Genomic DNA, 16,271 nt, shown 5'->3' with positions numbered 1-16,271 from the left:
TGGGCCTCTCATCACGGTGTGCTGCAGGCTCTTGTACTGCTCTCACACTACTGAGGATACACACAGCACTGGGCCTCTTATCACGGTGTGCTGCAGGCTCTTGTACTGCTGTCACACTACTGAGGATACACACAGCACTGGGCCTCTTATCACGGTGTGCTGCAGGCTCTTGTACTGCTGTCACACTACTGAGGATAGTACACACAGCACTGGGCCTCTCATCACGGTGTGCTGCAGGCTCTTGTACTGCTGTCACACTACTGAGGATACACACAGCATTGGGCCTCTCATCACGGTGTGCTGCAGGCTCTTGTACTGCTGTCACACTACTGAGGATACACACAGCACTGGGCCTCTTATCACGGTGTGCTGCAGGCTCTTGTACTGCTGTCACACTACTGAGGATAGTACACACAGCACTGGGCCTCTCATCACGGTGTGCTGCAGGCTCTTGTACTGCTGTCACACTACTGAGGATACACACAGCACTGGGCCTCTTATCACGGTGTGCTGCAGGCTCTTGTACTGCTGTCACACTACTGAGGATAGTACACACAGCACTGGGCCTCTCATCACGGTGTGCTGCAGGCTCTTGTACTGCTGTCACACTACTGAGGATAGTACACACAGCACTGGGCCTCTCATCACGGTGTGTTGCAGGCTCTTGTACTGCTGTCACACTACTGAGGATAGTACACACAGCACTGGGCCTCTCATCACGGTGTGCTGCAGGCTCTTGTACTGCTGTCACACTACTGAGGATAGTACACACAGCACTCGGCCTCTCATCACGGTGTGCTGCAGGCTCTTGTACTGCTGTCACACTACTGAGGATACACACAGCACTGGGCCTCTCATCACGGTGTGCTGCAGGCTCTTGTACTGCTCTCACACTACTGAGGATAGTACACACAGCACTGGGCCTCTCATCACGGTGTGCTGCAGGCTCTTGTACTGCTGTCACACTACTGAGGATAGTACACACAGCACTGGGCCTCTCATCACGGTGTGCTGCAGGCTCTTGTACTGCTGTCACACTACGTTGGTGTTGGTGGCGTTACATCGATGACGTCTTTTGCGTGTGGGCGGGGCCGCACTCGACTCTGGTCGAATTTATTAACTCCCTCCACACCAAGTGTGCCGCCATCAAACTCACCATCAATTTTGATTTGAATAAGATTTCTTATCTAGATACTATGGTGTCAAAGCGGGATGGTAAACTAATAACCGATCTGTTCAGAAAAGAAACCGATCGGAACTCTATCCTTCATTTTCAGAGTTTTCACCCGAGACATACAGTATATAATATTCCAGGTGGCCAATTCCAAAGAATTGATAGAATAGTGGGTGATGAGGAGAACAAGTCTGGGAGTCTGTTGGACATGGTTGATCGGTTTAAAAATCGTGGATACCCTGATAATATTTTGACAGAGCAGCTTAACAAATGTAGAAGACCGAATAGAGATAAAAAGAGACAACGTGCTGATGGTAGGGTGGCCTTTGTATCCACCTATAGTACCATCAGCAATGAGGTGGAAAAGTGTATACGTCGCAACTGGAATATTTTAAGTGATTCCCTCCCAGCTATTAGAGAATTTAATCAACTCCCACTCTTTTCCTATAAGAGAGCACCCTCCCTTAGAAGCAAACTAGTACATTCAGACGTAAGTTCACGCAAGGGTATTAGAGGTCCGTGTGGTACATTTCCCTGTTTGTCCTGTCACCTCTGCAACAGTATCATTAAAGGGGATACCTTCAATCACCCAGCTAGAGGCAATCGATATAGAGTGCGGGGTAGATTTACCTGTGACTCAAGTTGGGTAGTATACATGATTAAATGCCCGTGTGGCAAATGTTATGTGGGTGAGACTACCCAGAGCCTCAAGAAAAGAATGTCGTCGCATAAATCAGCCATACGCAATAAATGTATGGATCAGGCGGTATCGGAACATTTTACACTTGCTAGACACAATGTTAGCCAATTGCGGGTAATGGTGATTGAGGGTGTCCCCCGTACTGTTAGGGGAGGTGACAGAGAGAGACTATTATTAAAAACTGAAGCAAGGTGGATACGCGAGTTAGATACTATCAGAACGGGTCTTAATAAAGATTATGACCTTAACTTCAATTTATAGCGGTGTTTATTGTTGGTGTTATCTAGATGTTCCTTATGTCGTATTTGATATCTTTTATTTTCATTTTTATATTTATAGGTTTTGTCAATCATTCCTGTGGGCGCCCCGATCTCCTGCGCGGCCGGAGGTGGTGAGTTTCATGCAGCGTCTTTTTTCTTGTTTTTTATTGGCCCTTGTTGATGTTTACTAGCGTCCCCTTGGAGATAGGACGCGTGGACGTCACATTATTGGGCAGGCCGCCACGCACCGCTCCATTGGCTGGTTTCAACACACTAGCTGGTGTCATGGAGAGGCGTGGCCCTGGTTGCCGCTCGGATGCTGTATGCGACTCATCCCGGAAGCGTGTGGGATCGGTGTGGTCTGCGGGTGAGCGGACTGAGGTGGTGTTATGCAGATAAACATACCTATAGAAGGAATTATGCTGTGAGTTGATGCGGAAGTTTGATCTGCTAACTTTCCTCTTATTTACAATTGCATTTTTGCCAAATATGTGATAACCAATGGGGTGTTTAGCAATAGTCATGTGATGAGCTCTATGCATAATAATGAGAAGTTCCCCATCAGGTCCGCTTCTGACTGTCTATGTAATGATTGGCTGACCATTTGTATATATAGTGCTTGTTATGCTATGTGTGGTTAATGCTGGGCGGCTTGACAAAGGGCAGGAGCCCGAAACAGCTGACTGTTGCTGCTTATAGCATTATGTTTTAATCTTGTTTAAATAAAGACTTGAAAACGACTTCAAGATTGTGCGGACCTCAATCGATTGTCTGACTACTGAGGATAGTACACACAGCACTGGGCCTCTCATCACGGTGTGTTGCAGGCTCTTGTACTGCTGTCACACTACTGAGGATAGTACACACAGCACTGGGCCTCTCATCACGGTGTGCTGCAGGCTCTTGTACTGCTGTCACACTACTGAGGATAGTACACACAGCACTCGGCCTCTTATCACGGTGTGCTGCAGGCTCTTGTACTGCTCTCACACTACTGAGGATACACACAGCACTGGGCCTCTTATCACGGTGTGCTGCAGGCTCTTGTACTGCTGTCACACTACTGAGGATACACACAGCACTGGGCCTCTTATCACGGTGTGCTGCAGGCTCTTGTACTGCTGTCACACTACTGAGGATAGTACACACAGCACTGGGCCTCTCATCACGGTGTGCTGCAGGCTCTTGTACTGCTGTCACACTACTGAGGATACACACAGCACTGGGCCTCTTATCACGGTGTGCTGCAGGCTCTTGTACTGCTCTCACACTACTGAGGATAGTACACACAGCACTGGGCCTCTCATCACGGTGTGCTGCAGGCTCTTGTACTGCTGTCACACTACTGAGGATACACACAGCACTGGGCCTCTCATCACGGTGTGCTGCAGGCTCTTGTACTGCTGTCACACTACTGAGGATACACACAGCACTGGGCCTCTCATCACGGTGTGCTGCAGGCTCTTGTACTGCTCTCACACTACTGAGGATACACACAGCACTGGGCCTCTCATCACGGTGTGCTGCAGGCTCTTGTACTGCTGTCACACTACTGAGGATACACACAGCACTGGGCCTCTCATCACGGTGTGCTGCAGGCTCTTGTACTGCTCTCACACTACTGAGGATAGTACACACAGCACTGGGCCTCTCATCACGGTGTGCTGCAGGCTCTTGTACTGCTGTCACACTACTGAGGATACACACAGCACTGGGCCTCTCATCACGGTGTGCTGCAGGCTCTTGTACTGCTGTCACACTACTGAGGATAGTACACACAGCACTGGGCCTCTCATCACGGTGTGCTGCAGGCTCTTGTACTGCTGTCACACTACTGAGGATACACACAGCACTGGGCCTCTCATCACGGTGTGCTGCAGGCTCTTGTACTGCTGTCACACTACTGAGGATAGTACACACAGCACTGGGCCTCTCATCACGGTGTGCTGCAGGCTCTTGTACTGCTGTCACACTACTGAGGATACACACAGCACTGGGCCTCTCATCACGGTGTGCTGCAGGCTCTTGTACTGCTCTCACACTACTGAGGATAGTACACACAGCACTGGGCCTCTCATCACGGTGTGCTGCAGGCTCTTGTACTGCTGTCACACTACTGAGGATACACACAGCACTGGGCCTCTCATCACGGTGTGCTGCAGGCTCTTGTACTGCTCTCACACTACTGAGGATAGTACACACAGCACTGGGCCTCTCATCACGGTGTGCTGCAGGCTCTTGTACTGCTGTCACACTACTGAGGATACACACAGCACTGGGCCTCTCATCACGGTGTGCTGCAGGCTCTTGTGCTGCTGTCACACTACTGAGGATACACACAGCACTGGGCCTCTCATCACGGTGTGCTGCAGGCTCTTGTGCTGCTGTCACACTACTGAGGATAGTACACACAGCACTGGGCCTCTCATCACGGTGTGCTGCAGGCTCTTGTGCTGCTGTCACACTACTGAGGATACACACAGCACTGGGCCTATCATCACGGTGTGCTGCAGGCTCTTGTACTGCTGTCACACTACTGAGGATAGTACACACAGCACTGGGCCTCTCATCACGGTGTGCTGCAGGCTCTTGTACTGCTGTCACACTACTGAGGATACACACACAGCACAGGGCCTCTTATCACGGTGTGCTGCAGGCTCTTGTACTGCTGTCACACTACTGAGGATACACACACAGCACAGGGCCTCTTATCACGGTGTGCTGCAGGCTCTTGTACTGCTGTCACACTACTGAGGATAGTACACACAGCACTGGGCCTCTCATCATGGTGTGCTGCAGGCTCTTGTACTGCTCTCACACTACTGAGGATAGTACACACAGCACTGGGCCTCTCATCACGGTGTGCTGCAGGCTCTTGTACTGCTGTCACACTACTGAGGATACACACACAGCACAGGGCCTCTTATCACGGTGTGCTGCAGGCTCTTGTACTGCTGTCACACTACTGAGGATACACACACAGCACTGGGCCTCTTATCACGGTGTGCTGCAGGCTCTTGTACTGCTCTCACACTACTGAGGATAGTACACACAGCACAGGGCCTCTCATCACGGTGTGCTGCAGGCTCTTGTACTGCTCTCACACTACTGAGGATACACACAGCACTGGGCCTCTCATCACGGTGTGCTGCAGGCTCTTGTACTGCTGTCACACTACTGAGGATAGTACACACAGCACTGGGCCTCTCATCACGGTGTGCTGCAGGCTCTTGTACTGCTCTCACACTACTGAGGATAGTACACACAGCACAGGGCCTCTTATCACGGTGTGCTGCGGGCTCTTGTACTGCTGTCACACTAGTGAGGATAGTACACACAGCACTGGGCCTCTTATCACGGTGTGCTGCAGGCTCTTGTACTGCTGTCACACTACTGAGGATACACACAGCACTGGGCCTCTCATCACGGTGTGCTGCAGGCTCTTGTACTGCTGTCACACTACTGAGGATTGTACACACAGCACTGGGCCTCTCATCACGGTGTGCTGCAGGCTCTTGTACTGCTGTCACACTACTGAGGATAGTACACACAGCACTGGGCCTCTCATCACGGTGTGCTGCAGGCTCTTGTACTGCTCTCACACTACTGAGGATAGTACACACAGCACTCGGCCTCTCATCACGGTGTGCTGCAGGCTCTTGTACTGCTGTCACACTACTGAGGATAGTACACACAGCACTGGGCCTCTCATCACGGTGTGCTGCAGGCTCTTGTATTGCTCTCACACTACTGAGGATACACACAGCACTGGGCCTCTCATCACGGTGTGCTGCAGGCTCTTGTACTGCTGTCACACTACTGAGGATAGTACACACAGCACTGGGCCTCTCATCACGGTGTGCTGCAGGCTCTTGTACTGCTGTCACACTACTGAGGATTGTACACACAGCACTGGGCCTCTCATCACGGTGTGCTGCAGGCTCTTGTACTGCTCTCACACTACTGAGGATACACACAGCACTGGGCCTCTCATCACGGTGTGCTGCAGGCTCTTGTACTGCTGTCACACTACTGAGGATAGTACACACAGCACTCGGCCTCTCATCACGGTGTGCTGCGGGCTCTTGTACTGCTGTCACACTACTGAGGATAGTACACACAGCACTCGGCCTCTCATCACGGTGTGCTGCAGGCTCTTGTACTGCTGTCACACTACTGAGGATAGTACACACAGCACTGGGCCTCTCATCACGGTGTGCTGCGGGCTCTTGTACTGCTGTCACACTACTGAGGATAGTACACACAGCACTGGGCCTCTCATCACGGTGTGCTGCAGGCTCTTGTACTGCTGTCACACTACTGAGGATAGTACACACAGCACTGGGCCTCTCATCACGGTGTGCTGCAGGCTCTTGTACTGCTCTCACACTACTGAGGATACACACAGCACAGGGCCTCTCATCACGGTGTGCTGCAGGCTCTTGTACTGCTGTCACACTACTGAGGATAGTACACACAGCACTGGGCCTCTCATCACGGTGTGCTGCAGGCTCTTGTACTGCTGTCACACTACTGAGGATACACACAGCACTGGGCCTCTTATCACGGTGTGCTGCAGGCTCTTGTACTGCTGTCACACTACTGAGGATAGTACACACAGCACTCGGCCTCTCATCACGGTGTGCTGCAGGCTCTTGTACTGCTGTCACACTACTGAGGATACACACAGCACTGGGCCTCTCATCACGGTGTGCTGCAGGCTCTTGTACTGCTGTTACACTACTGAGGATTGTACACACAGCACTGGGCCTCTCATCACGGTGTGCTGCAGGCTCTTGTACTGCTGTCACACTACTGAGGATAGTACACACAGCACTGGGCCTCTCATCACGGTGTGCTGCGGGCTCTTGTACTGCTGTCACACTACTGAGGATAGTACACACAGCACTGGGCCTCTCATCACGGTGTGCTGCAGGCTCTTGTACTGCTGTCACACTACTGAGGATAGTACACACAGCACTGGGCCTCTCATCACGGTGTGCTGCAGGCTCTTGTACTGCTGTCACACTACTGAGGATAGTACACACAGCACTGGGCCTCTCATCACGGTGTGCTGCGGGCTCTTGTACTGCTGTCACACTACTGAGGATACACACAGCACTGGGCCTCTCATCACGGTGTGCTGCGGGCTCTTGTACTGCTGTCACACTACTGAGGATAGTACACACAGCACTCGGCCTCTCATCACGGTGTGCTGCAGGCTCTTGTACTGCTCTCACACTACTGAGGATAGTACACACAGCACTGGGCCTCTCATCACGGTGTGCTGCAGGCTCTTGTACTGCTGTCACACTACTGAGGATAGTACACACAGCACTGGGCCTCTCATCACGGTGTGCTGCAGGCTCTTGTACTGCTGTCACACTACTGAGGATAGTACACACAGCACAGGGCCTCTCATCACTGTGTGCTGCAGGCTCTTGTACTGCTCTCACACTACTGAGGATACACACAGCACTGGGCCTCTCATCACGATGTGCTGCAGGCTCTTGTACTGCTGTCACACTACTGAGGATACACACAGCACTGGGCCTCTCATCACGGTGTGCTGCAGGCTCTTGTACTGCTGTCACACTACTGAGGATACACACAGCACTGGGCCTCTCATCACGGTGTGCTGCAGGCTCTTGTACTGCTCTCACACTACTGAGGATAGTACACACAGCACTCGGCCTCTCATCACGGTGTGCTGCAGGCTCTTGTACTGCTCTCACACTACTGAGGATAGTACACACAGCACTCGGCCTCTCATCACGGTGTGCTGCAGGCTCTTGTACTGCTCTCACACTACTGAGGATAGTACACACAGCACTCGGCCTCTCATCACGGTGTGCTGCAGGCTCTTGTACTGCTCTCACACTACTGAGGATACACACAGCACTGGGCCTCTCATCACGGTGTGCTGCAGGCTCTTGTACTGCTGTCACACTACTGAGGATAGTACACACAGCACTGGGCCTCTCATCACGGTGTGCTGCAGGCTCTTGTACTGCTCTCACACTACTGAGGATAGTACACACAGCACTCGGCCTCTCATCACGGTGTGCTGCAGGCTCTTGTACTGCTCTCACACTACTGAGGATACACACAGCACTGGGCCTCTCATCACGGTGTGCTGCAGGCTCTTGTACTGCTGTCACACTACTGAGGATAGTACACACAGCACTGGGCCTCTCATCACGGTGTGCTGCAGGCTCTTGTACTGCTCTCACACTACTGAGGATACACACAGCATTGGGCCTCTCATCACGGTGTGCTGCAGGCTCTTGTACTGCTGTCACACTACTGAGGATAGTACACACAGCACTCGGCCTCTCATCACGGTGTGCTGCAGGCTCTTGTACTGCTCTCACACTACTGAGGATACACACAGCACTGGGCCTCTCATCACGGTGTGCTGCAGGCTCTTGTACTGCTGTCACACTACTGAGGATAGTACACACAGCACTGGGCCTCTCATCACGGTGTGCTGCAGGCTCTTGTACTGCTGTCACACTACTGAGGATAGTACACACAGCACTGGGCCTCTCATCACGGTGTGCTGCAGGCTCTTGTACTGCTGTCACACTACTGAGGATACACACAGCACTGGGCCTCTTATCACGGTGTGCTGCAGGCTCTTGTACTGCTCTCACACTACTGAGGATAGTACACACAGCACTCGGCCTCTCATCACGGTGTGCTGCAGGCTCTTGTACTGCTGTCACACTACTGAGGATACACACAGCACTCGGCCTCTCATCACGGTGTGCTGCAGGCTCTTGTACTGCTCTCACACTACTGAGGATAGTACACACAGCACTGGGCCTCTCATCACGGTGTGCTGCAGGCTCTTGTACTGCTGTCACACTACTGAGGATACACACAGCACTCGGCCTCTCATCACGGTGTGCTGCAGGCTCTTGTACTGCTGTCACACTACTGAGGATAGTACACACAGCACTGGGCCTCTCATCACGGTGTGCTGCAGGCTCTTGTATTGCTGTCACACTACTGAGGATAGTACACACAGCACTGGGCCTCTCATCACGGTGTGCTGCAGGCTCTTGTACTGCTGTCACACTACTGAGGATACACACAGCACTGGGCCTCTCATCACGGTGTGCTGCAGGCTCTTGTACTGCTCTCACACTACTGAGGATAGTACACACAGCACTGGGCCTCTCATCACGGTGTGCTGCAGGCTCTTGTACTGCTGTCACACTACTGAGGATAGTACACACAGCACTGGGCCTCTCATCACGGTGTGCTGCAGGCTCTTGTACTGCTGTCACACTACTGAGGATTGTACACACAGCACTGGGCCTCTCATCACGGTGTGCTGCAGGCTCTTGTACTGCTGTCACACTACTGAGGATAGTACACACAGCACTCGGCCTCTCATCACGGTGTGCTGCGGGCTCTTGTACTGCTGTCACACTACTGAGGATAGTACACACAGCACTGGGCCTCTCATCACGGTGTGCTGCAGGCTCTTGTACTGCTCTCACACTACTGAGGATACACACAGCACTGGGCCTCTCATCACGGTGTGCTGCAGGCTCTTGTACTGCTCTCACACTACTGAGGATAGTACACACAGCACTCGGCCTCTCATCACGGTGTGCTGCAGGCTCTTGTACTGCTGTCACACTACTGAGGATAGTACACACAGCACTCGGCCTCTCATCACGGTGTGCTGCGGGCTCTTGTACTGCTGTCACACTACTGAGGATAGTACACACAGCACTGGGCCTCTCATCACGGTGTGCTGCAGGCTCTTGTACTGCTGTCACACTACTGAGGATAGTACACACAGCACTGGGCCTCTCATCACGGTGTGCTGCGGGCTCTTGTACTGCTGTCACACTACTGAGGATAGTACACACAGCACTCGGCCTCTCATCACGGTGTGCTGCAGGCTCTTGTACTGCTCTCACACTACTGAGGATACACACAGCACTGGGCCTCTCATCACGGTGTGCTGCAGGCTCTTGTACTGCTCTCACACTACTGAGGATACACACAGCACTGGGCCTCTCATCACGGTGTGCTGCAGGCTCTTGTACTGCTGTCACACTACTGAGGATACACACAGCACTGGGCCTCTCATCACTGTGTGCTGCAGGCTCTTGTACTGCTGTCACACTACTGAGGATACACACAGCACTGGGCCTCTCATCACGGTGTGCTGCAGGCCCTTGTACTGCTGTCACACTACTGAGGATAGTACACACAGCACAGGGCCTCTCATCACGGTGTGCTGCGGGCTCTTGTACTGCTCTCACACTACTGAGGATAGTACACACAGCACAGGGCCTCTCATCACGGTGTGCTGCAGGCTCTTGTACTGCTGTCACACTACTGAGGATAGTACACACAGCACAGGGCCTCTCATCACGGTGTGCTGCAGGCTCTTGTACTGCTCTCACACTACTGAGGATAGTACACACAGCACTGGGCCTCTCATCACGGTGTGCTGCAGGCTCTTGTACTGCTGTCACACTACTGAGGATAGTACACACAGCACTGGGCCTCTCATCACGGTGTGCTGCAGGCTCTTGTACTGCTCTCACACTACTGAGGATAGTACACACAGCACTGGGCCTCTCATCACGGTGTGCTGCAGGCTCTTGTACTGCTCTCACACTACTGAGGATACACACAGCACTGGGCCTCTTATCACGGTGTGCTGCAGGCTCTTGTACTGCTCTCACACTACTGAGGATAGTACACACAGCACTCGGCCTCTCATCACGGTGTGCTGCAGGCTCTTGTACTGCTGTCACACTACTGAGGATACACACAGCACTGGGCCTCTCATCACGGTGTGCTGCAGGCTCTTGTACTGCTCTCACACTACTGAGGATAGTACACACAGCACTCGGCCTCTCATCACGGTGTGCTGCAGGCTCTTGTACTGCTGTCACACTACTGAGGATAGTACACACAGCACTCGGCCTCTCATCACGGTGTGCTGCAGGCTCTTGTACTGCTGTCACACTACTGAGGATACACACAGCACAGGGCCTCTCATCACGGTGTGCTGCAGGCTCTTGTACTGCTGTCACACTACTGAGGATAGTACACACAGCACTGGGCCTCTTATCACGGTGTGCTGCAGGCTCTTGTACTGCTCTCACACTACTGAGGATACACACAGCACTGGGCCTCTCATCACGGTGTGCTGCAGGCTCTTGTACTGCTCTCACACTACTGAGGATAGTACACACAGCACTGGGCCTCTCATCACGGTGTGCTGCAGGCTCTTGTACTGCTCTCACACTACTGAGGATAGTACACACGGCACTGGGCCTCTCATCACGGTGTGCTGCAGGCTCTTGTACTGCTCTCACACTACTGAGGATACACACAGCACTGGGCCTCTCATCACGGTGTGCTGCAGGCTCTTGTACTGCTGTCACACTACTGAGGATACACACAGCACTGGGCCTCTTATCACGGTGTGCTGCGAGCTCTTGTACTGCTGTCACACTACTGAGGATACACACAGCACTGGGCCTCTCATCACGGTGTGCTGCAGGCTCTTGTACTGCTCTCACACTACTGAGGATAGTACACACAGCACTCGGCCTCTCATCACGGTGTGCTGCAGGCTCTTGTACTGCTCTCACACTACTGAGGATAGTACACACAGCACTCGGCCTCTCATCACGGTGTGCTGCAGGCTCTTGTACTGCTCTCACACTACTGAGGATAGTACACACAGCACTCGGCCTCTCATCACGGTGTGCTGCAGGCTCTTGTACTGCTGTCACACTACTGAGGATACACACAGCACTGGGCCTCTCATCACGGTGTGCTGCAGGCTCTTGTACTGCTGTCACACTACTGAGGATAGTACACACAGCACTGGGCCTCTCATCACGGTGTGCTGCAGGCTCTTGTACTGCTGTCACACTACTGAGGATACACACAGCACTGGGCCTCTTATCACGGTGTGCTGCAGGCTCTTGTACTGCTGTCACACTACTGAGGATAGTACACACAGCACTCGGCCTCTCATCACGGTGTGCTGCAGGCTCTTGTACTGCTCTCACACTACTGAGGATAGTACACACAGCACTGGGCCTCTCATCACGGTGTGCTGCAGGCTCTTGTACTGCTGTCACACTACTGAGGATACACACAGCACTGGGCCTCTCATCACGGTGTGCTGCAGGCTCTTGTACTGCTGTCACACTACTGAGGATACACAGCACTGGGCCTCTTATCCCGGTGTGCTGCAGGCTCTTGTACTGCTCTCACACTACTGAGGATAGTACACACAGCACTGGGCCTCTCATCACGGTGTGCTGCAGGCTCTTGTACTGCTCTCACACTACTGAGGATAGTACACACAGCACTGGGCCTCTCATCACGGTGTGCTGCGGGCTCTTGTACTGCTGTCACACTACTGAGGATAGTACACACAGCACTCGGCCTCTCATCACGGTGTGCTGCGGGCTCTTGTACTGCTGTCACACTACTGAGGATACACACAGCACTGGGCCTCTCATCACGGTGTGCTGCAGGCTCTTGTGCTGCTGTCACACTACTGAGGATACACACAGCACTGGGCCTCTTATCACGGTGTGCTGCAGGCTCTTGTACTGCTGTCACACTACTGAGGATAGTACACACAGCACTGGGCCTCTCATCACGGTGTGCTGCAGGCTCTTGTACTGCTGTCACACTACTGAGGATACACACAGCACTGGGCCTCTTATCACTGTGTGCTGCGGGCTCTTGTACTGCTGTCACACTACTGAGGATAGTACACACAGCACTGGGCCTCTCATCACGGTGTGCTGCAGGCTCTTGTACTGCTGTCACACTACTGAGGATACACACAGCACTCGGCCTCTTATCACGGTGTGCTGCAGGCTCTTGTACTGCTCTCACACTACTGAGGATAGTACACACAGCACTCGGCCTCTCATCACGGTGTGCTGCAGGCTCTTGTACTGCTGTCACACTACTGAGGATAGTACACACAGCACTGGGCCTCTCATCACGGTGTGCTGCAGGCTCTTGTACTGCTGTCACACTACTGAGGATAGTACACACAGCACTCGGCCTCTCATCACGGTGTGCTGCAGGCTCTTGTACTGCTCTCACACTACTGAGGATACACACAGCACTGGGCCTCTCATCACGGTGTGCTGCAGGCTCTTGTACTGCTCTCACACTACTGAGGATAGTACACACAGCACTCGGCCTCTCATCACGGTGTGCTGCAGGCTCTTGTACTGCTGTCACACTACTGAGGATAGTACACACAGCACTGGGCCTCTCATCACGGTGTGCTGCAGGCTCTTGTACTGCTGTCACACTACTGAGGATAGTACACACAGCACAGGGCCTCTTATCACGGTGTTCTGCAGACTCTTGTACTGCTGTCACACTACTGAGGATAGTACACACAGCACAGGGCCTATCATCACGGTGTGCTGCAGGCTCTTGTACTGCTCTCACACTACTGAGGATACACACAGCACTGGGCCTCTCATCACGGTGTGCTGCAGGCTCTTGTACTGCTGTCACACTACTGAGGATACACACAGCACAGGGCCTCTCATCACGGTGTGCTGCAGGCTCTTGTACTGCTGTCACACTACTGAGGATAGTACACACAGCACTCGGCCTCTCATCACGGTGTGCTGCAGGCTCTTGTACTGCTCTCACACTACTGAGGATAGTACACACAGCACTCGGCCTCTCATCACGGTGTGCTGCAGGCTCTTGTACTGCTGTCACACTACTGAGGATACACACAGCACTGGGCCTCTCATCACGGTGTGCTGCAGGCTCTTGTACTGCTTTCACACTACTGAGGATAGTACACACAGCACTCGGCCTCTCATCACGGTGTGCTGCAGGCTCTTGTACTGCTGTCACACTACTGAGGATACACACAGCACTGGGCCTCTCATCACGGTGTGCTGCAGGCTCTTGTACTGCTGTCACACTACTGAGGATAGTACACACAGCACTCGGCCTCTCATCACGGTGTGCTGCAGGCTCTTGTACTGCTCTCACACTACTGAGGATACACACAGCACTGGGCCTCTCATCACGGTGTGCTGCAGGCTCTTGTACTGCTGTCACACTACTGAGGATAGTACACACAGCACTGGGCCTTTCATCACGGTGTGCTGCAGGCTCTTGTACTGCTGTCACACTACTGAGGATACACACAGCACTGGGCCTCTTATCACGGTGTGCTGCGGGCTCTTGTGCTGCTGTCACACTACTGAGGATACACACAGCACTGGGCCTCTCATCACGGTGTGCTGCAGGCTCTTGTACTGCTCTCACACTACTGAGGATACACACAGCACTGGGCCTCTCATCACGGTGTGCTGCAGGCTCTTGTACTGCTCTCACACTACTGAGGATAGTACACACAGCACTGGGCCTCTCATCACGGTGTGCTGCAGGCTCTTGTACTGCTGTCACACTACTGAGGATACACACAGCATTGGGCCTCTCATCACGGTGTGCTGCAGGCTCTTGTACTGCTCTCACACTACTGAGGATAGTACACACAGCACAGGGCCTCTCATCACGGTGTGCTGCAGGCTCTTGTACTGCTCTCACACTACTGAGGATAGTACACACAGCACAGGGCCTCTCATCACGGTGTGCTGCAGGCTCTTGTACTGCTGTCACACTACTGAGGATAGTACACACAGCACAGGGCCTCTCATCACTGTGTGCTGCAGGCTCTTGTACTGCTCTCACACTACTGAGGATACACACAGCACTGGGCCTCTCATCACGGTGTGCTGCAGGCTCTTGTACTGCTGTCACACTACTGAGGATAGTACACACAGCACTGGGCCTCTCATCACGGTGTGCTGCGGGCTCTTGTACTGCTGTCACACTACTGAGGATACACACAGCACTGGGCCTCTCATCACGGTGTGCTGCAGGCTCTTGTACTGCTGTCACACTACTGAGGATACACACAGCACTGGGCCTCTCATCACGGTGTGCTGCAGGCTCTTGTACTGCTCTCACACTACTGAGGATACACACAGCACAGGGCCTATTTGCATTTTATGCATTTACGTGGTCACATGACTACAAACACTCCCCCATTCTGGGTTGAAGGAGGAAGTGTTTGTAGTCACGTGACGCTGCTTGGAATGCAGCGTGGGATGGATTAAAAAAAAAGACCCCCCACCCGCTCAGCTGCGGTAATTAGGAGGATGAAATCTGTTCAGTAGCAACACTGCCACTGCTTATAGAGCGCGCCCTAGTGGCTGCAGCTGTGGCGCTTTGAGTCCGCCAGGAGAAAAGTGCAATATAAATGTTCTGTGTCTTGTCCCCGGAAGCAGGCGTTTTTGATGCACGGGTGCCTGTTTCTCATTTGCAGCAATGGGTTGTTGGGGACCTGAAATTTAGTGCACGATTGAAACACTCAGCTAACGGATATCGTGGAGATGGTGTAGGAAGAGTAGATAAAGCTGCAAAATGAATGTGAATGAATTAAAATAATCTCTTTACCTGGGATCAGTTGGCTTTGTGTACAGTGCGTACTTCAGCTTGAACCTCTTGGCCTGGAAAAACAAAGAGAGACAGTTAAAGCGTTTCACCAGCCATATCCTATATGTGGCAAATGATTAATCTGTCCAGAGGTTGGTATCCGATTGGGGAGTAGCAATCACGTTACCATCTTGCACCACGTGATTTCCATCAGATCAAAACACTGCTGACGTCCAGCTTTGTACCAAGTGATTCAGTCCAAAGCAATGCAGATATCAGTACTCTGCTACTCGTGTCTGACCGATAAAAAGAATAGTCTGTCTGTACCAGTCAACTTTTGAAAGAAACTGCTGCATAGTTTTTTTTTTGGCAGCTGGACAGAGCAACCCCCAATCACCAAGTGCTTTTGAAAATAAACAAAACCCTGAGAATCCCCTATGAGGACACGGGCTAGTCGAAAACCTTTCAGTTCTGTCAGATTTCTACTACTTACTGTAGGTGACAACATAGGAGAGGAGTAAGTTGTGGCTCGTTTTACTCTGGAAGAAACGTACTTCTTATTTATATGTATTTACATATTTTTAAAATGTTACGATCTTCGCAAAAGTGATCCTTTAACCACTTGCCGACCGCGCACTCATAC

General features: G+C 52.4%; 1 protein-coding gene across 2 annotated transcripts in view; it reads right to left on the bottom strand.

The window, feature by feature from the left end:
- TRNAU1AP (tRNA selenocysteine 1 associated protein 1) overlaps positions 1–16,271 on the bottom strand; it is a 36,203-nt gene that overhangs the window by 9,363 nt on the left and 10,569 nt on the right. For both annotated transcript variants that reach the window (XM_068241915.1, XM_068241914.1), the window contains exon 4: positions 15,650–15,702. In XM_068241915.1, the coding sequence (XP_068098016.1) occupies positions 15,650–15,702 (53 nt within the window). The remainder of the gene's footprint in view (positions 1–15,649; positions 15,703–16,271) is intronic.

This window comes from Hyperolius riggenbachi, chromosome 6, assembly GCF_040937935.1.
Source record: "Hyperolius riggenbachi isolate aHypRig1 chromosome 6, aHypRig1.pri, whole genome shotgun sequence".
NCBI lineage: Eukaryota > Metazoa > Chordata > Amphibia > Anura > Hyperoliidae > Hyperolius > Hyperolius riggenbachi.
The sequence above is the reverse complement of the archived record's forward strand: the minus strand, read 5'-3'. Positions and strand labels throughout refer to the sequence as shown.